Genomic DNA, 24,790 nt, shown 5'->3' on the forward strand with positions numbered 1-24,790 from the left:
ACTGCATGAGTTTTAAGAACTGCTAACAATCACCTAACCTAACCAACCATTACCATAACCTAACTCTTCTTCCTCAACAAAGTAAAACCAGTATTCAAGAAATAAAATTTATTGCAGCAGTTTGGGTCCCAAAGGCTAAGCAGAAGGAAAACTTTTTTCTCCCAGTATGCAACAGAAAGTCATACAAAGGAATTTGTTCACACTACTCAAAACAATGTCCAGCAGTGCCCAAAACATTAGTTAATTAAATTCCATAAGCAATTAGGTCAAGACAAAATCTTAATCAAATATGCTATTGTGGGTAAATTTTTACTCTTTCATCTGTTTACCTTTTCCACATGGAACTATTTGCTTTTTTGTTATTTTTGGCCTACACTGAATTAGTATGCTAATGAAACCTGATGTGATTCAAAGCAATTTAGCAAAACCAAAATAATATAACCTAACCAAAGACAAACCTAAAATAGCTAAAATAACCTTACTCCTCTAAAAATACATACAGATAGCCATTTAACAATTGCTATCATTATTATAATTAATTTGCAGTTAGTATATGTGGGGTTCAAATACTCTGGAATGACAAACTATCTGATGAGAAGAGTAAGAAAAGCCATGTTGAGACTGGTGAAAGAGTAAAAGAATACCCTACTGTGTGTCTGCTGGAAACATAAGCCATGATTTCACTCACTTGCAGCAGGACATCACACCATTTATGGTAATATCACAATAATTCCATCCAGATAGCTCTCTATCCCTCTTCTGTGTCAACCACACCATGCTAGAGTAGGTTTGCAACTATGCTAATGAAAATGTGATAAGCATAACCGATTAACTCACCAGTGCCTGCAGCGTGACGCTGTTCTGCAGCAGCCTTGCTCTTGACATGGGTCCGGAGGTCCTTAAATTTCCTCCGGACCTCGCCTGTTGTTCTTCCAAATTTGGTGACATCATTAACACACTTAGTCACCTCCTCCCAGGCCTTGTTTTCCTTTTCAGTGGTGATCTTGTTACCAAGTCATCCTAGGATCACCTTAGCAGGACTCTCCACTTCTTCACCCAACATTAAGGCTTCTTTGTTGGTGAAGCGTGGCCTTCTCGTTCTCTTTGGAGCTTCAGCCATTATAGAATATGCTGCGGAACCAGTTCTGCGGAGAATTGTGTAGAGCGCGTGGGGTGAGTACCAGAGTCTTGGAACCGCCTGCACGCTGCTCAGACAGTTAGTAGGCAGAGCCAGTTCCAGAATCGGTTCTGTGGGGAATTGTTTAGAGAGAGCATTGCGAGTACCAAGTCTTGGAGCCACCAGCATGCTGCTCAGATGGTTACCACTAGTATGTAGCAGTTCCAGGGCTCATCTAGAATACTGGCAGAGATTATTACAAGCTCCTCATTAGATAGACACATATTAGTTTTCCCCAGATAGCAGAGAGTGTATATCACATGGTCATCATAATGCTCTAAATATTGTTCCATCATGTAGTATGTAGAATTACATTTAGTTTTTTTGAAGGCTTTTTGTACTGCTCTTGAATCTGCATGAGCTTATCAGAAGCCTTGACGCTGTAATGGAAAAAAAAATTACAATCGTCTTCATTTTTTCTTTTAGCTTCTGGACATCCTCAGTGTTCTTAATTTAGTCCTGAACAACTAGATTCAAAGTGTGTGCAAAGCATGGGATATGGCAAACATTCATTTGTTTTATTGCTACAGTCATGTTAGCAGCATTGTCAGTCACAATTGAGTGAATTTTATCTAAAATGTTCCATTTATTGTAGACAATTTTTATCTTTTCTGCAATATTATCTGTTGTATGGGACTTAACCATACAAACAGTATCAAGCACAGCAGACTTGAGGACTCACTCTAGGGATATGTAGTGAGCTGTCACTGTGATGAATGCTTTTTTGTCGGGATGTCCATTATATGTTTGTTGTTAAAGCAATACGTCTAACTTTCTCCAGCTCTTGACGGACTCTCTCTACTTCTCTATTGTAAACAGAAAGTAAAAGAGTCCTACCTATCTCTCTGTGGCTTGCCAAGTCATATCTGGGATTGAGTCCATTTACTAATCTCTTGAACCCCTTGTCTTCAACAACAGATAGTGGTTGTAAGTCTTCCACTATCATCCTGACAACCAGAGCATCAAGTTCTTTCTTTTTATTTGAGTCATTCTTATAGGGCTGAGCCCTAATGATGGCCTCAGTCAGTACTGGTTGAGCAGAGGTGGATGGTCTGGGATGTTTGGCAGCAATTTCCATATCTGCATCCTCCTTGAACTCTGCATATTCAATGGGATGCCTGGTGCACAGGTATTTCATCATGTTTGATGTACTTCCACTGTACTTCAGCTTATCTTTACACACCAAACATACAACGACAGCAGACAATGTCTGTTCATTGTACTGCCACACTGGAGCTGTTCTATTCCACTTGGACACCATTGTTTTAAGTGAAATTTAGGCTTAAGTGAGATGTACACCTCCGTTCTCTATGCTCTGTACAAAACGTAACGTTTGTGATTCAAATACAGTAAAATTAACAAAGTACACGAGACTTACCGTAGGTCAGTTGAAGTGTACTTCTAATTTTTCGAGGCAAATCACCTCTGCTGGTGCGGAGATTTCACATGAGAGAGAGTGCGTCACGCGCTGCCGGCAGACTTTAAAGCAAGGATTCGACATCCACATGATGAACCAATTAGGAAATTAAGTAACCTGTAGAGCTTAAGGTAGGGAGGGAGAGGAGGGCATGTGAAATCTCTGCACCAGCAGAGGTGATTTGCCTCGAAAAATTAGAAGTACACTTCAACTGACCTACGGTAAGTCTCGTGTACTTTGTAAATTTTACTTCGGCAAAATCACCTATCCGCTGGGCGGACATTTCCCATGAGGCTTTGAAGCCATGTGGATGACGAGGGAGGATGCAATAGTAGAGAGGAAAAGGAAATGCCCCACAAGGAACAGTACTATAACTATTATTCCATGGAAGGATCTTGTACATGAGACAATCATACAATTGGTGTATAAAACAAGGTACATTGCATCCAACTTAATCCAATCTACAAACAATGTTGAAATATGGTAACAGTTCACATCATAAGGTAAACCTAAGGTACTAGATACTAAATACTTAAAATATCCGTGTACTGCAACACTGGAGTGCAGCAACAAACCCAAATCATGTCTTATTCTAGCACTGCATCCTGAAAGAGGTCAGAAGCAGCCACAATGTTCTTATTATAATATTTTGCAAAGGTAGATTCCCTAGACCAGCCCGCCTTAGCCATAATGCATGCGACAGGGACAGCCGCCACTCCAGCTTTTGAAGCTGCTGCTGGCCGCACACTACCAGCGGAAAACTTTGAGATGTCTATGCCGGACATGCGGAGAATGGTCCTGACCCAACGGGCAATAGTGTCTTTGGAAACTGATTTGTGGGGTTTTATGAAGCTAATGAGGAGCCTGGCATCAGTGTGCATCTCATCCTGTCTAAGCTCTTTAGTCACATCAATGTACCTCAGGAGAGTGCTACAGACACATAATCGTGGATCCTTAGGGTAACGATGGAATGTGACCCTGTTGATGTTAAAATTTGGTCTGGATTGTTTAAGAGTGCCCCCCAACTGTACTGAAATGGAGTGTTCATTAATGAGCATGTCTCTGATTAACAGTAGTTGTAAAGTTTGAATTCTGGCAGCTTGACTTAAGGCCATCATCATAACCAATTTTAGCGTTAATTCTTTAAGGGTTAATGCATGTAAGGGGAACATGGACCTTAGTTTCTCTAAGACAGGTTGGACGTCCCAAGTGTCAGTGTACCTGGGCTGAGGAGTTCTAAGATTGAAAACCCCTCTCATGAATCGGATGACCAAAGGGTGATTTCCTGCCCTGCATCCGTCCACCACAATGCCGAGAGAAGACAGGGCACCCCTCGCAGTGTTCACACACTCATAACCCACACCCCTGTCAAAGGTTTCCATCAAAAAATTTACAATGTGACCTACAGTTGGAGAAGTGGGATCGACATTCCGTCTACCACAAAACAACGACCACCTCTGGACATGTGGGCGGTATTGCGTCTCAGTACCTGGTTTCCAGGAGACAAGTATGATGTCCGCAGCAGCTGGCGAAACTCCTCGTTTCTGCAAGTTTTCCCTGACAGAAGGCATGCCATGAGCCTCGTGTGGGACATGATGGGGTGTGGATCTGTTGTGGACGGGTGTGTTAGAACATTCCTCCTGTTCGTTATCAAACGTGGGAAGTCTATTAGCAACTGGAGCAGCATGCCCATCCAAAACTGGGACGGCCACAGAGGAACCACCATCCAGCCTCGTGCTTGCTCCGCACGTAACTTCTGAAGGCACCTAGCAATTAATGAGAATGGGGGGAAAATGTAAGACAAATCAAAGTTTGACCAGTCTAAGGAAAAAGCATCAAAATATTTAGCCTCCGGATCTGGCAACCACGAACAGAATGTATTAACCTGTTTGTTAAGCCTTGAGGCAAATAAATCAATGGACGGTGTCCCAAAAACATTACACAAGGTAGTAAAAATGTGTGAGTCGAGTTTCCACTCATGTCTGTCATTAATCTTGCGAGAGGCTACATCAGCCAAGGTGTTGTCCTTCCCCGGTATGTGCGAGCATGTAACCCATGAGTCATGTTCCAGACACCAATCCCAAATCTGGGTAGCAACATCATTACAGGACTTGGACTTTGTGCCTCCCATTTCATTGACATAGTTTATGGCAGTGGTATTATCACAAAAAACTCTAACATGTCTACCTTCCAGCTCATGTTCAAATGCTTGCAAAGAGAATAGAATGGCTTTCATCTCCAGGATGTTAATGTGAAGCTCCTTTTCATCCAGGGACCAAGTACCACTTGTAATCTGACACCCCAAATGACCCCCCCAACCAAGGCTGGAGGCATCAGTAAATAAATCGATGTCAGTACCTGGCCTAAAAATGTGTCTGTGGTGTCTGTCCACATTGTCTAACCACCAGGAAAGGTCTAGTTTCATGTCTGCAGTAATATTCAAAGGCCTGTCAAAATTACCATACTCCTGTTTCAAAGCGGCAATTTTTCCCCCCTCCAACTTCCTGTAGTGAAGTTTACCTAACTCCACTGCTGGGATCGCAGCCACCATGAGGCCGATCACCCTGGCCACCTCTCGAATGGGGGCAACATCTTTACACAAAAGTTCTGCACATCCTTGGCGAATTTTGATTAGTCTACGCTCAGGTAAAGAGGCAGTCATGAACTTGGTGTTAATAACATTGCCTAGGTATTCAATACATTGTGTGGGGGTGAGAACAGACTTCTCCATATTGATACAAAAGCCTAACCTCTGCAACAGAGAAATGGTGGCCTGAATCGCCTGAAGACATCCTGAGTAAGAGTTACTGCAAATTAATGTGTCATCTATAAAGCTGGTGATAGTGTATCCTTCCTGCCTTAGAGTAGCAAATATTGGCTTCATCAGTTTGGTGAAAAGCCGAGGTCCCTCAGAAATGCCATTAGGGAGGCAGGTGAATTGATAGATAACACCTTGCCATGTAAAACATAAAAATCGTTGTTGCTCATCTGCAACCCTAACAATAATAAGCATGCCTGAGATCGACAGAAGCCAAAAAATCACCCTGGTTGATGAGCCTAATGGCCTGTTCAAAATTTTCCATTTTAAAATGTTTATATGGTATGTATTTGTTTAACCTCTCCAAGTTAAGAACCAGGCGAAATTCCCCGTTTTTCTTTTCTCGCAAAAAAATAGGAGAGATAACCTGCTGAGTTTGTTTGTGTGTGACTTTAATGACTTTAAGCTGTAAAAGTTTTTTGATCTCTCCAGAAATTATCCCCTGTTGCACAGTGTTGAACCTGTATTCCAAATCATTAAAAAATAAAGGATGAACACTATCGACATCAATATCAAGGTGGCAATGCTGAACAATATCCAAAATGACAGGGTCACTGGTAATTTTACGCCACTCATGCAGGAAAGAGTGTAGTCTGCCAGCTTCAAAACATGCACTTGCCTGTAAGTTTACTGGGGCTGCCTGCTGCGGCCGCCCCGTCCCTTGGAGTTTTTTGGCTCCACATCCTGACGAGTGGAAGGCAGTCGTGGGGCAGCCCTGGAGCCATACCCCTGTTGCCCGTAGGGTTGGAACCTGGCGTAATATCCCCTACTAGCAGGCTTGTTCCAATATCCACCAGGGCGTTTACCTGCGAACTTGCTAGTAAAGGCAGGCTTTTTCTGCGAGAACTTACTCCGCAGTTTCTCCGCTTCCTCAATTTGTCTGGCAGACTGGGACACATCGTCACCGAACAGAAAGCGAGTAATTGGCACCTTATCTGAACAAAGATGAGCATATTTATAGTTTATCTCGCGTTTCATGACAAAACGCCTGGCCAAATTGTTCCTGTGATTGGCATTGCCTAGCAATGCCAATGCACCATTTAGCATGCTCACCTCATGTGCCAACTTGGGGTTACCTTCCTGTTCAGCCAAATCATCCAGTGCCACTAAGGATTTGGTGATAATGGTTGAAGCCCGCAGGATGTCCTTATTTACCTCCTTCAAGCGGAAGTCTGTCTTCCTGGCATCCAGCTTCAGGGCCTCCAACACCTGTGGGTTGCATTCCACAGGCGCAAGAGCATGGCAGTTATTAGGCCTCTTGACAACATCGTCCTCACACATGGCCTTGTAGTCCTCCTCTCTCATACCATTATCAAAGAGAAAGTTTACCATCTCTGCCACTCTATTGTCAATGTCAGCAACCACCGTGTCAGAAGGACCAAAGGCCTTAGTGCCCTGAATTAAGGTGCTGTCAGCAGGGGCGGCAGGCATCGACACTGCCTCATCCTCACTCATCCTGGCCGAGAAACCAGAAAAAGTGGCAGAACAAGGAGGCGACAAACCCCAGCCCCCCAGAGTACTGTCCTCCACAGTCACCTGCGCCGACCCAGTAGGGGGTGGTAGTTGCCGTCTGTCTGCCTTCAAGGCCTCCACTTCACCCCGCAAATCAGCCAAGGCGTCCAACACAACTGACCAAGGGGGAGGAGCAGGAGAAGTGCCGCGGGAACCACGTGCGTCAGCACTGTTACGTAATCTCACGCAACCATGCCTCCCACTCAAGCGACAAGATGAATGATCCCTGTGCCTGTCGTCGTCATCTTGAGGGCGAACAGTGGACCCAGGTGGGGCAGGAGGGGAAGGGGATCGAGAGGCAGAGGACGCTTCACCAGACTCCGACATGGCTGCCGCACTGCGATAAGGAGAACAAAGCCGTAAGCTTCCCTCACAGTTCCATCGTCAGTGGAGACCGATATACCAATAATACAACTCGCCCCAAAAACGGGTAACGAAGTTGAAGGCACTGTACCTGCGTAACAAGTATCGTGGCCTTATCTGAAAGAAAACAGCAAAAACTTGGGAGTCCGTATGACCCAGAATGACCGTGTCTGCCCGACGCGGCGATCAGCAAACAACTGACGGCAGCGCGTGACGCACTCTCTCTCATGGGAAATGTCCGCCCAGCGGATAGGTGATTTTGCCGAAGTAAAATCCCTCTTATCTGGCATCAACGGGACCGCCGACATGCCGGATACTTGAATATTGCCAGATACTTGAATAGAAGTGAAATTATGTCCACAATCACCACCCTACACTCACGCATCTTACCATAACAAAGATCAGCTGATCTTAATCAGCAGCTGATCAGCTGCTTAAGTGTAAGCACAACACGCTTCCTCTTTTCTACAACTTTAGGCATGATGAAGGCGTCAGGCGATAAACAGTGCGCACGTGGGACTGAGTCACTGAGTAAACACAGTGCAGTGGGCTGCGGGTGGCGTGAAGCAGTGCGCTCTGGTGGTGAGGGGACAAAGTGCTTACAAACTCGTTAAACTCAACCAAAATTCCTGCCGCACACCTGAGCCACTGCAATCCTTGTGCCAACACCCACGTACTAGTTTCCCTGCAGCTGGGACATGGAGCTGGTTCCCTACAAACCCAGACACACACACAACGCCACCACCTCAACAAACAGATTTCCAAAGTGAAATGAAAGGCAGCCCAGGCGGCTACAGGGGAAGCAAGATTGCATTCGAAATGTCATCCAACTACCAGGTTACAATCTACACAAAAGAACAACGACATGCGCAATTACAGGAAGCGAAATACATAAGATGTTAAATATACAGGTAAATAGTACAATTTAGCGATACCATAATGCAAACAAATTACAATCTTAATTAATTAACAATAAATTTTATATTTCTAATCAAAGAAAACTTAATCAAAGGCCATACTGTGATCTTCTCAGTACAATACCTGATCCCAAGTGGAGCCTCCTTCCAATAGAACCTAACATTTTTGGTGGAGAACCCATGGAGTTTCCAAGTTGGATGAAAAACTTTAAAACTTATGTAGAATCTAGAACTCCTATTAGTAGAGAGAGACTTGCCTACTTAAACAAGTATACAACTGGTGAGGCAAAGGATGCTATTAAAATGTTAATGCACTTTAACTCTGATGCTGACTATGGGCAAAGCAAAGAAAATTCTTAGGGATAGATTTGGAAACAAAAGTATCATAGCTGATGCTTACACAAAAAAGTTAATGAATTGGCTACCAGTCTCTCAGCATAATGGTCCAGCATTAACAGCATTCTCAGATTTTTTAAAGTGCTGTCTAGCTGCAATGAAACCCACTTCTCATTGGTTATTTCTGAACGACCCAAGAGAGCAGAGAAAGGTGCTAGCAAAACTCCCTGATCATATTGTTCATGGCTGGAGAAAGCAAGTAATGACATATCTTGATACTAACAGAAATAGCAACACTCCTAGTAGTGATGAAGAGCACCACACACCCTTTGAAATGTTATGTGAATTTATCCAGAAGGAAGCAAAAGGAGCAAGCAATCCTTTTGTTTCCTGGGATTCAATAAATAGGGAAGAAAATGACTGGATCAAAACTCAAACAAAAGCAGCCAATTGGAAACCAAGGGAATCAAACACCATGACAAAAAAATAGAGGGAGTAGAACTTTCATGGCTAAATCAATTGAGGAAAAACCAATGTGCTCATTCCAAAGTAAAGTACATGTACAAGCCAACAAACAGTATCTCAAGGAGCAGGAAAGGAAAGGACAGTTCTGTCACTACTGTATAAAGGATCATGATCTAGATGATTTCAAGGAATTTGACAAACTTAACAGTAATACCAGGTACACATTTGCTAAAGAAAGATGGTTATGTACAGGATATTTAAAAATGGGTCACAAAGGAAAGGATTGTAGAAGAAGGAAAGTTTGTAAAGTATGTCAGAGATAACATCCCACAGCTCTTCACAATGATGACATGACAAGAACTGAGAGCCAAAGGGTACCAGAACAAGCAACTCAGCCTAAAAGTGATAAACCCACAACAGTAGTAGCAAATAAAGTCAGTGACATATGACATGCACACCATGATAGTTCCTGTATGGTTACATCATGTTAGTAATGAAGAGAATAAAGTTTTAGTGTATGCCCTGCTGGATGAGCAGTCTGATGCTTCATTCATCAAGGAAAGCATTCTGAATAAACTGGGACTTAGTGGGCCATCATTGTCACTTAATATCCAAACAATAAGTGGGAAACAAATCACTGATTCTACCAAAATTCATGGGTTTAAAGTGAGAGGTTATAATGAAGAAGTGGAAATAATAATCCCTTCAGCATATTCAACAGAAAACATTTCAGCTGGATGGAGTCAGATACCAAGGCCCGAGACTGCTTGTAACTGGCCCCACTTAAAGGCAATCTCTGACACACTAATGAATTATGATCCAAAAGGTGACATAGGACTCCTCATTGGTCTTGATTGTGCAGAAGCCATTATGGCAGAAGAGCAAATAGCAAGTGATAGTAAGAAGTATCCCTATGCACACAGGAATAGGACAGAACCAGGTTGGGGGATCATTGGTAGAATCTCTCCTCATACAAGTCCAGTGGAGGATACAGTGGTAGTCTACAAAACAGTGACACAAGAAGTAGAAATCAATGAAGAAAAGAGGGTTAATTTCTTAGTGGTTCCTACTAAAACCAAAGAGATGATTAATTCTTCTCAAGTGACAGATATGTTTGACCTTGACTTCAGTGATAGAAAGTCAGCTGACACTCCATTATCATATGAAGATAAAAGGTTTATGAGTAAGATGAAAGGAGTACATCAGCTGAAGGATGGCCATTATGAGTTGCCCCTTCCTCTTAAAGATGATAATGTCAAGCTTCCAAACAACAAACTATTAGCAGAGCAGAGACTCAATAAGTTAAGAGCTAAACTTGAGAAGGATAATCAACACAAAGGTGATTACAAAGTGTTTATGGATGATATGATTACAAAAGGTTATGCACAGGTTGTACCAACAAAGGATTTAGTTAGGAATGATGGTAAGGTCTGGTACATTCCACATCATGGAGTCTATCATCCGAGAAAGCCAAAGAAGTTGAGAGTTGTATTTGACTGCAGTGCAAACTACAGGAACCAGTCACTAAACAGTCACCTGTTACAAGGCCCAGACCTTACCAACAAACTTGTTCGAGCGTTGTGTAGGTTGAGGCAAGAGAGCATTGCACTTGTATGTGATATAGAAGCAATGTACCATCAAGTGAAGGTCAACCCAGAACATATAGACATTTTAAGATTCCTTTGGTGGAAAAATGGTGACCTTAATAATGAAATAGCTGAATACAGGATGACAGCTCACCTGTTTGGGACTACATCATCTCCAATTGTAGCCAACTTTGCACTTAAGAAAGCTGCAGATGACTACGAGTGTGGATCTGATGCAGCCAAGTTTGTAAGAAATAACTTTTATGTTGATGATGGTTTGAAGTCAGTAGCTACAATGGATGAAGCTGTCACTCTTATTCACCAGAGCAAAGAATTATGCTACAAGGGAAGTTTTAACCTTCATAAATTCTTGTCAAACAGCAAATATGTATTAGCTGCAATTTCTCCTAACGAGAGAGCAGATAGAATTAAAAGTTTGGATTTTAGTAAGAATGAAGATACACTGCCTATAGAAAGAACTTTGGGAGTTGAGTGGTGCATAGAATCTGACACATTTCAATTCAGAATAAAGCTGAAAAACAAGCCATTCACCAGGAGAGGTATTCTGTCAACAGTGAGCTCTATATATGATCCATTAGGTCTAGTGTCACCTCTCATACTGACTGGAAAGCAAATTTTACAAGAACTATGCAAGAATGCAGTTGAATAGGATGATGAGGTGCCAGATTATGCCAAACCTAAATGAATAAAATGGAAAGATGAGCTGCACAAACTAGACCAGCTAAAAGTACCTAGATGTTACAAACCTGATGACTTTGGGGAAGTAGAAAAGGTTGAACTCCATCACTTTTCAGATGCCTGCTAAGAGCGATATAGCCAGAGTTCATATATTAGATTAATTAGCAGGACTGGCCAAATTCATTGTGCATTAGTAATGGCAAAGTCACATGTCAAACCTCTAAAAAACCATGACAATTCCCACTAGCAGCAGCAGTGGTGTCGGTTAGAATCCATAAACTCCTAAAGGGAGAACTTGAGTATAATAACGTGGAAGAAGTATTTTGGACAGACATGTATATGTTGCAAATAGAGTATAAACAATTAGAGATCAGACTTCACCAGATCACTGGAAATTTGTAGAGACACAGTATAACACAGCAGATCATGCATCTAGAGGCATGACAGCAGATGAATTGTGTAATAGCAAGGTCTGGTGGAATGGCCCAGAATTCCTTTGGCAACATAGTAAAATGGATAGCCATCTTCAGTACAAGGTCATAAATGAAAATGACCCTGAAGTGAAGAAAGTCATATGCCATGCTGTAGGTACTCAACAGCCCACAGATATACTAGAAAGACTTGAGTTTTTCTGATTGGTTCAAAGCAAAGAGGGCAGTTGCTGTATGCCTCAAGTTTCTGAACAACTTCAAAGAAAAAGGTGATGGCACTACTAAAGTAAAAGCAGACACATATGAGCCAGTGAATGTAGCAGAAGGGTCAGAAGCTGAAAATGAAATTATAAAACAACTGCAAGCAAAGGCATTCCAAGGAGAGATAAATGTACTGGAATCAGCTGCTAACCATAATTCTTTAATTAAAGGGGACAATGGCAAAGAAGCAAAAGTGATAGACAAGATCAATTCCCTCTATAAGTCAGATCCCTTCACTGATAAAAATGGTATCATGAGGGTAGGAGGAAGATTAAAGCTTTCTAACCTGACAGATGAATCTAAACATTCAGTCATCCTTCCCAAAACATCGCACATAACCCAGCTGATAATATGCCATCACCACAAAGGAACAAATCATCAAGGCAGGGGCATAACTTTAAATGAAATCAGGTCATGTGGATACTGGATAGTAGGAGGATCATCCCTATTATCAAGGCATATTTCAAAGTGCATTATCTGTCGTAAAGTTAGAAGTACAACACAGGGACAGAAGATGGCAGACCTACCCATTGACAGACTAGAACCATCACCTCTTTTTACATACTCAGAAGAAGATTTCTTTGGCCCTTTCTATGTCAAAGAGGGGGGTAAAGAGCTTAAAAGATATGGAGTGCTCTTTACTTGCATGGTATGTAGAGCCATGCACACAGAGACAGCCAACAGCATGGATACAAGTTCCTTCCTGAGTGCATATTGTCGCTTTGTAGGACGAAGAGGGCCTGTAAGACAATTGAGATGTGACCAAGGAACTAACTTTGTAGGAGGCAAATCAGAGTATGAGAAATGCTTGAAAGACATAAATAACAATAAAGTCAGACAAAGACTCATGAAAGACCAGTGTGACTGGATTGTATTTAACATGAATGTACCCAATGCCAGTCACATGGGAGATGTTTGGGAGAGGCAGATATGCACAGTGAGAAATGTACTCTCTATGTTACTTGATCAGCATGGCACCCAGTTAGATGACCAAGATCTGAGAACCTTCTTAGTTGAAGCTGAAAATATAGTTAATGGTCATCCCCTAACTGTGGATCATCTTAACTCCCCAGAAAGTCCCACACCACTGACACTCAGTAATTTGTTAACTGTGAAAACAATAGTAGTACTGCTTCCTCCAAGCATTTTTATTAAGAAGGACCTGTATTGCATAAAGAGATGGTGCAGAGCACAATACCTAGCCAACCAGTTTTGGTCCAGGTGGAGAAAGGAGTATGTGCAATTTCTACAACTTAGAAATAAGTGGACAACACCAAAGAGGAATCTCAGTGTAAATGACACTGGGAAGCTGGGAAGAGTAACAGAAGTATCTCCTGATCATGATGGCCTAGTAAGAAAGGTTAAGGTCCTGGTGTCAGACTGTAATCTTGACTACCAGGGAAGACACAAAGGCAAACAGGACCATCATAGAGAGGCCAATACATAGTCTAGTATTGCTGTTAGGTGATGCACGATAATAGACCAGAGCATCCCCACCAAGGAGCCACTATAACAAAACATATCATGTGCTAATCCTAGTTTTAAGGTACATACTAATGTTAATTTAAGGTAAATTGTTACACAATTTAGGGGAGCCATGTTACTGTACGTAAAGCGTATGTACCTCACATCATTATTCCTTGATAATCATAAGTGAAATGTTCAATAGTCTTCTATTTGCATGAAGACATGTAATATGTGTAAGTATCAGTATTCAATGCTATATTAAGCACCAAAGCCAATGCTCACTTGTTAGTAGAGTGTGGTTAACCCACTGGTCACCTGTGGGTGTCACTCACAGCCAAGTTGCGCTCAGACAAAGATGGGCAGGATGGTGACCGAGATGAATACTTTAATTTTGTAGTAAAAACTGATTGTTATAGTGCCAAGTTGATTGCATGTATTGTTAATGAATACTGTAATATGTTGAAAGTGTTTAATATCAGTGTATAATGTTATTTTATGAGAAACTGAGACTGAGAACATGTTTACAGTTCTTACAGTCATGCCTACCTCATCAATAAATGTCAATAGAGAGAACTGCCTTTCCTTGACCCTACAATGATGAGTGTGATCAGTAAAACAGATCACCTGAGAGCTAATGAAGACCTGCCTGTGTGGTTACAGCTGATTTGTGCACATAGATATTTATATAAGAGATAGTGATGCCTTTACTACACCTCAGGATGTGTAGTTATTAGCAACAAGAAAAGATTGTAGATACCGACACCTCGAAGCATTTGTGCATGCTGTTTAGCAACAATTGCTTGTCACTATCCTGTTGTTAAGTGTTGTGGATTCAGCCCCTTGTCTATATGGGAATAACCATTTGTGCCTAATATAAAATAATTTTATGTCAGCAAATCACACCTCTGCTAGAGGTCGCTTCCCCATGAGATACACTTTGCCGCTTCACGCCACCAGTTGCTGTGTTTCCTTCATGCCGTCCAGACGGTTTTCAGCAGCTGCGAGTTTGGCAACCTTCTTTCCGTGATCCCTCAGGAGCGGAAAGGTTTTGCTACAGCCTGTAACCCAGTTTGGGGCTGGCTGCAACACCATCCATGATCCGTTTAGGAGCGGGGAGGGAAGTGCTTTGTTGATGCACTTGTGGAGCTGACGACTCTCACACTGAGCTGCACCACCGCCTTGCTGTCACCGCTGCCATGTTGGATGTCCTGGGCAGTTCCACCAGCAAATGGAGGTCGAGTAAGGAGGGTGATTCCTCACATGCCAGGCATGTGAGGAAAGGATCCTCGCATAGGACTAGCTCCAGGAGCAGCCCTTCTCAGCGGGAGGCTCTTCAGGGCAAAAAACAAAAGTCCCCAAGGTCACATCTCTGGTGATGGCGGTGACTCTGCTTCCCAGCACACGTTCCTTGCCTTCTACCTCATGGGATGAGGCATCTGCGCCGCCCTGGCACATGGTGATGGACGCTTTGGCTGCTTTACGTAGCGATATGGAGAAATTGAAGGAGGAAAGAAACTTAGGCCCCAGTCGGGGAGCTGATGACGCCGCAGCGGCCGCTGATGTAAACATTGGCCTTGCTGGCCGTGTGGTGCCTCCCTCGGGCATGTCCACGGGATTTTCTGGCTTTACTCCAGCTGAGCATTACCTTTCCAGTGATGATTGTGTCTCACAGGATGACAGGCAGCCTGACAGTGTTCTCCTGCAGTGTGCCAGGGCTTACGGTCCTGTGGATGAAGTGTCTGATGGTACTGACCAACATGTTGCTGATATGGTTAACCATGTATTTGCTCACGGCTTGCAAGAGGAGGAGTATAAGGAGATTTTGGAGGATGCTGCAGCCAAGAGGCCAGACAACTGTCATGCCTTAGCGCCCATGGATTGCAACTTACAAGTTTTAGATGCACTGAAGACAGATGCCAAGAAGGCAGACTTTCGTTTGAAGGATGTTGGAAAAGACATTATTAAGGCTGCCACAATTCTGACTGTCACTCACAGTGCTTGACAAGATCGCCCAGACTGGCCAACCAGATGTTGCCCAGGAAGTGGGCATGCTTAATGGTGCCCTGGCACTCCTGGGTCATGCTAATTACAAGAACAACCTGGCTCGCTGGTTCATCCTCAAGCGCAAAATTAACCAGAAGTATGCTCACCTCTGTTCAGACAAGGTGCCCATGACTTGTCTTCTGTTTGGGGATGATGTCTCACTCTCGGCCAAGCACATTGAGGAGTCTGAGAAGTTAAGGAGTAAGATTGCTCCAAGGAAACCGCTCTCTACCTCAAAGTTTGGTCCTGGCAAGTTTAGGGGCTTTTCTGGGAAACTGCCATACAGGGGTTTTATGTCCAGGTTTCATCAATATGGCCAACGCATGCATGGTCACTGGAGTGAGCACCGGGAATCCTTCTCACGGCAGGGTCCTGAGACAAAAAACTCCCAAGGCCGGGGTCACAATCCCTGGCAGTAACTGAGGTGAGTCATCCTTTTCAAGCTGGCAGACTTCACAATTTTGTACATGAGTGGCATGCCATTACCAGTGATCCAAATATTTTAGATATTGTTCAGCATTGCCATTTAGATATTGATGTTGCTAACATTGGTCCCTTATTTGCTGAAGAAGTTGAGTATGTGTTTAATGTCAAGGAAAAGGAAATTGTTTGCCAGGAAATTGTACAGCTTTTGGGTCTGGGGGTTATCAAGGAGACCCAGAGACAGGAGGGGCAAATTCTTTCCCCTATTTTCTTAAGACGGAAGAAGGATGGTGGGTTTAGGATGATCCTTAACCTGGCAAAATTTAGTAAATTTTGAGCAGGCGATTCGACTTGTTAACAGTGGTGTCTTCATGGCCTCTGTCAATTTGCGGCACGCCTATCATTCTGTTAAAATAGCTGGGGAGCAACAACGTTTTCTGTGTTTCAAGTGGCAAGGAAAAATTTATCAATTCACGTATCCCCCTAATGGGGTTGTGGATGGTCCCCGTCTGTTCATTAAATTAGTGAAACCTGTTTTTGCTGTACTTAGAAGGGACATATCATCACGAGTTTCACTGATGATACTCTTACTTGTCACAGCACTTTTGATGGATGTTGTGAGAGTATGCGTGCCACTGTTGACTTGCTCAAGAAGTTAGGTTTCTGTATTAACGACAGCAAATCTGTCTTGGTCCCCACTAAGCGCTTGGAGTATCTGGGGAACATTATAGATTCTGAGACTATGACAGTAACATAACCTGATTGTAGGATACACAAGATACTACAATGCTGTGAGGAATTGTTACATAGTGGCAGAGCCAAAATTTGGAATGTGGCCAGAGTTGTTGGGCTATTAGTTGCAGCCGTTCCAGCAGCAGAGATGGGGAAACTGCATTACAGGCAGTTAGAACGTGCTAAGATTGCTGTGTTGAAAGACGCAAAAGGTAACTTTGACAAGTGGATGGTGGTCATTCATGAGATGAGATTGAACTTGCTTTGGTGGGTATCTCACATTGCATTGCAAAACAGACATTTTTTGGAAGGGTACAGAATTGGAACTGTATACTGATGCATCGAATTTAGGTTGGGGCAGCCACCTCAATCAACAAAAAGTTAATGGGAGATGGTCATTATTAGAATCTGCCTTGCACATCAATGCAAAGGAATTCAAAGCCATCTTCCAGGTAGTGTGCTCATTTGCATCTCTTCTCAAAGGACGACATGTTCGGGTGTTTTGTGATAACACGACGGCAGTGAACTATGTCAATGAAATGGGAGGCACACAGTCCTCACTGTGTAATGACATTTGTCGTGACCTTTGGGAGTGGTGTGCGAATGAAGAACTCTTCAGGGCCCTTTCTGAAGTATTTGGGGTTCCGAGCATTGATCTCTTTGTTTCTAGACTGAATGCTCAAGTGACTCGTTTCTGCTCCTGGAAACCTGACCCAGATGCAGAACAATTTGATGCCTTTTCCATCTGCTGGTCACAGTTTGAACTAATCTGCCTTTTCCCACCCTTTGCTCTGATTGCCAGGTGCCTACAGAAAATTCGAGCAGAGTCAGCAAAGGGGGTGGATGGTGTTGCCTCTCTGGCCGTCCCAGCCCTGGATGAGGACTCTACTCACTTTGCTGGTCAAAGAACCACGGGTGATTCCAAGGGGGGCACACGTCTTGTGTCACCCATCGACGGAGGAGGAACACCCCATTCTCCAACACGCCTGACTGATGGCTTGCCTCTTATCCGGCAACGTCTGCAAGACAGGGGCATTTCTCAGGCAGTTACGGACATCATCCTTGCCTCCTGGAGACCTGCGACTGTGAGGCAGTACCAGCCACATGTCAACAGGTGGCTACAGTTTTGTAGTAGCCGGAACATCGATCCCTTTGCTCCCACTGTAACTGATGTTGTGAATTTTCTGTCTGTCACTTTCCACAGAGGTGTTGGTTATACTTCAATCAACACTGCCAGGGGTACACTTTCCTCCCTGAGGATTACTGTGGATGGTTGCAGTGCAGGAAGCCATCCTCTTGTCACCAGGTTCTTAAGGGGAGTTTTTAACTTGCGGCCGTCTGTCCCTAGGTATACAAGAACTTGGGATGTTCAGCAGGTGCTACAGCATCTGCGTGCCATGGATCCTTTGTCCTCCCTCTCTTTCAAGGACTTAACACTGAAGCTTATGATGTTGATGGCACTTACGCAGGCTGCCAGAATACAAACTTTGCACTGTTTGTTGCTGAGGAATATTAGTTTTGGGCAGGATTCTGTTTGTGTTTGGTTAGGGGAAACTATTAAACAGTGCAGGCCAAAGTTCAATGTGTGGTTTGTGACCTTTAAAGCATATTCTATAGACATTAGATTGTGTGTGTGTGAAACTCTGAAAATGTATATTGATAGGACAGAAGAGTTCAGAAATTCTGCAAATCAGGAGAATGGGAAGTTATTCCTAAGTTTTATCAAGCCTCACAAGCATGTAACAAGGGACACTGTTGCAAGATGGATTCGAACAGTGCTCTCTCTGTCGGGCATAGACTCCAGCCAGTATTCAGCGGGCAGTGTTCGCCCTGCAGCTGCATCAAAAGCCAAAGCCATGGCTCTACCAATTGGACACATCATAGCACGGACTGGGTGGTCCAGGGCTGCCACTTTTGCCAAATTCTATGACGAGGAGATTGTCCCAAGTCACGATCCTTTCCAAGATGTTGTCCTTCAATAGTCTGTTCATTTTGTTTTGCATAGGAGATGTTGTCTCTTGTCACCTGGTCCATGGCTATGTAAATTTCTTATTATATTGAAGTTTAGTTATTGCTTGTATCATTTATCTTCTCTGCATGTCTACAGTACAACACCCACATGGCTTCAAAACCTCATGGGAAGCAACCTCTAGCAGAGGTGTGATTTGCTGACGTAAAATTAATGAAGTACATGAGACTTACCATAGGTCAGTTGAAATGTGCTTCGAATTTTATGAAGCAAATCACCTCTGCTAGAAGGGAGCTTTCACATGACCGCCTCTCTCATCCTACGCTCTGTAGCGTCTTGTGGCTTACATATTTCTAGTAGTGCAAAATGTTCAGTTACTTTCATGTGGTTGGTCGTACTCTTTAAAGTCTGGTGGCGTGAAGCGGCAAAGCGTATCTCATGTGAAAGCTCCCTTCTAGCAGAGGTGATTTGCTTCATAAAATTCGAAGCACATTTCAACTGACCTACGGTAAGTCTCATGTACTTCATTAATTGCTTGTGTTAGACATTAAACGAAATGTTTGTCAACAAAGAGAAGAAAATGCGAATTTCCTGGCCAGTTATCCATTTAGTTTTAAGAAAAATAATTTCGGGATGTAAACTTAGAATTCAGATTGGATAAGTAAATTCTCTTGGGATTATGTATTAGTGCAGTGATACACCACATACTTTATTGTAAAACCTTACATTGACTCAATACCAAAATTAATGTAACCCTTGATTAGGATAACTTCTGGCCTCATTCAAATTAACTTGTAAATTATTAATTTAAAAAATTTCTCATGAAGTGATAAGGGACATTTATCACTTTTTCCTAGTATAGGGGTTCCACAACTCTAAGATAATAGAATAATATACTAGATAAACCATTGTTTATTTAATAAAAAATAATATGAAGCGTTTGTTTTGTATATAGATACTTACATCAAATAAAATTAATCTTTTTCTCATGGGATTTTCCAGTGCCTTATGAAACCTTGGCTAATTAATAAGAAAACGCTACCATACAACACGAAGATATATATATATATATTACACATAAATCCATGGCTGGTGGCAGCTACCTTTAATTTTAACAACCACAAACAAACAAAGTAAAAAAAAAACATTAACAAAATCATCATCTAATTTAATATTAATAATATTAATATAAGAAAAACAATCCCCCTTGTGACAACAGGAAAAGTGACCAACACAAACTAAAAGATATTAGGTGCCTTGATGACTCTTTGGAAGCTTTAGTAGGTCAAATGCAACTGCATCTCATGGTTATTCAGGTGGTGAATATCTTAGCATGGGTGCCTTGCCAGAAATTACCCCTTTATGTTTAGCACAGCTGATGCATTGGACAACATGATCTTTACTCTCATTTAAGACCAATAAAATACATGATAAACAGCAGCTATGGTCTTGTCGGAACCTGTATGTCCAGCTGTAGGTTGGCTGTGCACAAGCTGTAGAATTATCAGGATGAAAACCTCCAGAATAACCAAAAGATCTTTGGATCCATCCCTTTCAAGGCCTCATTTGCATACGACATTGATGCTAAAAAAGAAAAAAAATGTGAGAAAGGCATATGTAAGGAAGGCAAGGTGGGGAAAGCATAAATTACTTTTCCCCATGTCTCATGTTCATGCTGTTCAGCTCCTAGTTCCTAAAAGGAAAAACTTTGTACTGGTGACATTTGGGAGACAACACCCACCGGAATATTTCATGATAAGGTATCAGCCACCACATTCACACATCCCAGGAAATACTTAAACTGAGTGGAATATTCTTGGATTATCAAATACCTCCTGCTGAGATTTCTTGAAAAGGTCAGTGACAGCGATATGGTCACTGAAAACCGAGATTTTGTATATCAGTATTAAATCTCAGAAGTGAGTAAGGGCTCAGACAACAGCTAGAGCCTCCTGATGTGTGATAATAATTTGCTTCTGCCAGGTTGAGAACCTTACTTGCATGAGCAATCACATGGTTCTCACCCTCATTGGTCTTTTTCATTAATGCTGCACCTAACCCTAGAGAAGAAGCATCTCTGTAGAGTTCAAATAGGAGAGAAAAATCAGGGAATGCCAAAACTGGAGCCTGTGTGAGAGCTGTTTTTAAAATTCTGGAAGCTGTGCTCTTGTGCAGCACTAACGAAAGGAAATGTCCTTTTTGAGTAACAGATTGAGTGGAGATGCGAGTTTAACAAAATCTTTAATGAATGGTCAATAGCAATCTGCTAATCCAAGGAAAGCTCTTACATTTTTGGTAGTTTTTATTTGTGGAAAGTGTTTGAATGCTGACACTTTATTGTCCACTGTGTGCATCTCTTCATTATCAACAATGTATCCCAAAAAGGTGATCTTGGACTTCAAGAACTCGCATTTTGACTGTTTTACCAGAAGGCCAGCTTCCTGCAGTCGCTGTAAAACTGAATGTAAACTCTGAAGGTGTGACTCAACTGTTTTGCTTACAATGATTACATCATCCAGGTAGGCATAGATGGAGTTCCTTAACATACCTGCAAACAATGTATTGATCATTCGCTGAAAAGTGAGAGGCGCAGATTTCAGACTAAGGCACCGATAGTGCCTTGTTAGTGTGCTAAACACAGTGATTTCTCTGGATTCCTTTGCCATGGGTACTTGCCAGTATCCAGAAAGCAAGTCCAAACTGCTGAAGATGGTATTACCACCGCCCTAAGGACATTAACAACTCACTCAAGACAGGTAGGGGATAACGATCATCCTCCATTACCTAAAATCAATGACTGGGCAATAACTATCATCCTTCTTAGGAACAAGGAAGAGTGTACTGTTGAGGAGCTGTCTGGAGGTATCTTTTTACTTACAAGGCATTACAATCACAAGCAGACTCTGAAAAACACTTATCTCCTACCTAACATCAGCAGGAGCTTACTGCTATTCTAGACAAATGATATCATAAGAATCTAATTGCCCTCTAAATGTAAATTGCACAACATCTCCAAGCCTCATCTTGCCTCAACTCACACATCATCATCTCCCAACAACCAGACCATGACTAAGGGATGCACTCTACCCACCCACTTCTCAGAGTCGGGGGAAGGCATATAACAAAGAAGTGGGGGTGTCAGGAACAGGGATGGGATTGGGGAGTGAAGTGTCGTGTCCCCCTGCCACACATTACAAGCAGCAAGATTTTAATAATTTTGCTTGCTACACCTCCCTGAAGGGGTTAGTGGCAATTCGAAAGTGTCATGTTGTTCATTACTTTATAATCTTTCAAACAAAAGGGAAGTGGGGTGAAGACAACACAAGGGGACAGTCACAGCCTGCCATCTAAAGACAACTCTCTTCCTCCACACAAAACTACAAGCACCTAATAACACATATATCCTTCACTCAAAAATTTCAAAATTATTATGGCAACTCCTACACCAACCTCGGAGTCCCCATCTGGGGAGGGGACTATAAATGTCCCCAGGTCGGACTGCCTTTCTGTCGATGGCCTAAGTGTCTTGACACCCCCCTCAACTTTTTCTTCATTAACTTCTGCAACATTCACGGTTTAAGATCTAGTTTTCAATCTGTAGAACACCACCTCTCCTCTTCTAAACCTTATCTTCTTTTCCTCACTGAAACTCAGGTGTCTGAGGTAACTGACAGTAGCACCTTTTCTGTTCCCTCCTACTTTCTCTATCCTCATTTTCGATCCAAAGCTGGATGTTGCGTTTATGTGTGCAATGACTTAACCTGCTCTCATGCCCACGCTCTTGAATCTTCTGAGTTCTCCACCATCTAGCTATGACTACAGAGTCACTCTCAAACTAAATTTATTTGTACTGTATACCTCTCACCTAACTCCTCTGACTATAAGAAATTCTTTGACTACTTAACTTCCAAAGTGGAGCACATTCTGACCCTCTTCCCTTTTGCAGAGATCTCCATTCTTGGAGACTTCAGTGTTCACCACCAGCTTTGGCTTTCCTCTCTTTTCACTGACCATCCTGGTGAACTAGCCTTCAACTTTGCTATCCTCCACAACCTAGAACAATTGGTGCAACACCCTACTTGTAACCCTGACCATCTTGGAGATACGCCCAACATTCTTGACCTTTTCCTGACCTCTAATCCTTCTGCTTATGCTGTCACCCTCTCTTCTCAGTTGGGCTCCTCCGATCACAATCTCATATCTGTATCTTGTCCTATTGCTCCAATCCCTCCTCAAGAACCCCCTAAACGAAGGTGCCTCTGGTGTTTTGCCTAGTTTTGCTAGTTGGGGGACCTGAGGAGGTATTTTGCTGATTTTCCTTGGAATGACTACTGCTTCCATGTCAGATACGCATCTTTGTGTGCTGCGCGCATAACAGAGGTGATAGTGTCTGGCATGGAGGCGTACATTCCTCACTCTTTTTCTCGACCTAAAGCTTCCAAACCTTGGTTTAACACAGCTTGCTCTCGTGCTATACAAGATAGAGAGGTGGCCCACAAAAGGTACTTAAGCCTTCCATCACCAGATTCTCATGCACTTTATATTTCTGCCCAGAACCATGCCAAGTCTGTTCTCCAACTAGTCAAAAACTCCTTCATTAACAGAGTGTCAAAACCTTTCAAGATCTAACTCCCCTCATAACTTCTGGCATCTAACCAAAAATATCTCCAATAACTTTGCTTCTTCTTCTTTCCCTCCTTATTTCAACCAGATGGCACCACTGCTATCACATCTATTTCTAAAGCTGAACTCTTCACTCAAACCTTTGCTAAAAACGCTACCTTGGACGATTCTGGGCTTGTTCCTCCCTCTCCTCCACCCTCTGACTACTTCATGCTACCAATTAAAATTCTTTGCAATGATGTTTTCCATGCCCTTGCTGGCCTAAACCCACGGAAGGCTTATGGATCTGATGGGGTCCCTCCTATTGTTCTCCAGAACTATGCCTCCATGCTTGCACCTTGCCTAGTCAAACTCTTTCAGCTCTGTCTGTCAACATCTACCTTTCTTTCTTGCTGGAAGTTCGCCTAAATTCAGCCTGTTCCTAAAAAGGGTGACCATTCTAATCCCTCAAACTACCGTCCTATTGCTTTAATTTCCTGCCTATCTAAAGTTTTTGAATCTATCCTCAACAGGAAGATTCTTAAACATCTATCACTTCACAACCTTCTATCTGATCGCCAGTATGGGTTCCATCAAGGCCGCTCTACTGGTGATCTTCTGGCTTTCCTTACTGAGTCTTGGTCATCCTCTTTTAGAGATTTTGGTGAAACTTTTGCTGTTGCCTTGGACATGTCAAAAGCTTTTGATAAAGTCTGGCATAAAGCTTTGATTTCCAAACTACCCTCCTACGGCTTCTATCCTTCTTCTGTAACTTTATCTTGAGTTTCCTTTCTGACCACTCTATTGCTGCTGTGGTAGACGGTCACTGTTCTTCTCCTAAATCTATTAACAGTGGTTTTCCTCAGGGTTCTGTCCTGTTACCCACTCTCTTCTTATTATTCATTAATGATCTTCTAAACCAAACTTCTTGTCCTATCCACTCCTAGGCTGATGATACCACCCTGCAGTTTTCCACGTCTTTCCATAGACGTCCAACCCTTCAGGAAGTAAACATTTCATGCAGGGAAGCCACAGAATGCTTGACTTCTGATCTTTCTAAAATTTCTGATTGGGGCAGAGCAAACTTGGTATTGTTCAATGCCTCAAAAACTCAATTCCTCCATCTATCAACTCGACACAACCTTCCAGACAACTATCCCCTCTTCTTCAATGATACTCAACTGTCCCCCTCTTCTACACTGAACATCCTTGGTCTGTCCTTTACTTATAATCTGAACTGGAAACTTTACATCTAATCTCTAGCTAAAACAGCTTCTATGAAGTTAGGCATTCTGAGACGTCTCCGCCAGTTTTTCTCACCCCCCCCAGCTGCTAACTCTGTACAAGGACTTTATCTGTCCATGTATGGAGTATGCTTCACATGTCTGGGGGGATTCCACTCATACTGCTTTTCTAGACAGGGTGGAATCAAAAGCTTTTCGTCTCATCAACTCCTCTCCTCTAACTGACTGTCTTCAGCCTCTCTCTCATTGCCGCACTGTTGCATCTCTAGATGTCTTCTACTGCTGTTTTCATGCTAACTGCTCTTCTGATCTTGCTAACTGCATGCCT

At 42.7% G+C, this 24,790-nt stretch overlaps 1 protein-coding gene across 2 annotated transcripts in view; it reads right to left on the bottom strand.

Moving 5' to 3' along the window:
- Positions 1-1,104: 1,104 nt before the first annotated feature.
- The window catches only part of LOC135104938 (thioredoxin domain-containing protein 16-like), a 428,690-nt gene continuing 405,004 nt past the window's right edge, over positions 1,105-24,790 (bottom strand). Inside the window, exon 18 of one of the 2 annotated variants that reach the window (XM_064012732.1) lies at positions 1,105-1,145. In XM_064012732.1, coding sequence (XP_063868802.1) covers positions 1,120-1,145 — 26 coding nt within the window. In that variant the 3' untranslated portion in view covers positions 1,105-1,119. Of the gene's footprint in view, positions 1,146-3,052; positions 4,361-24,790 lie in introns of those variants that run through there. The other variant, XM_064012729.1, reaches the window with a different exon arrangement.

This window comes from Scylla paramamosain, chromosome 11 (genome assembly GCF_035594125.1).
Source record: "Scylla paramamosain isolate STU-SP2022 chromosome 11, ASM3559412v1, whole genome shotgun sequence".
In the NCBI taxonomy this organism is placed as follows: domain Eukaryota; kingdom Metazoa; phylum Arthropoda; class Malacostraca; order Decapoda; family Portunidae; genus Scylla; species Scylla paramamosain.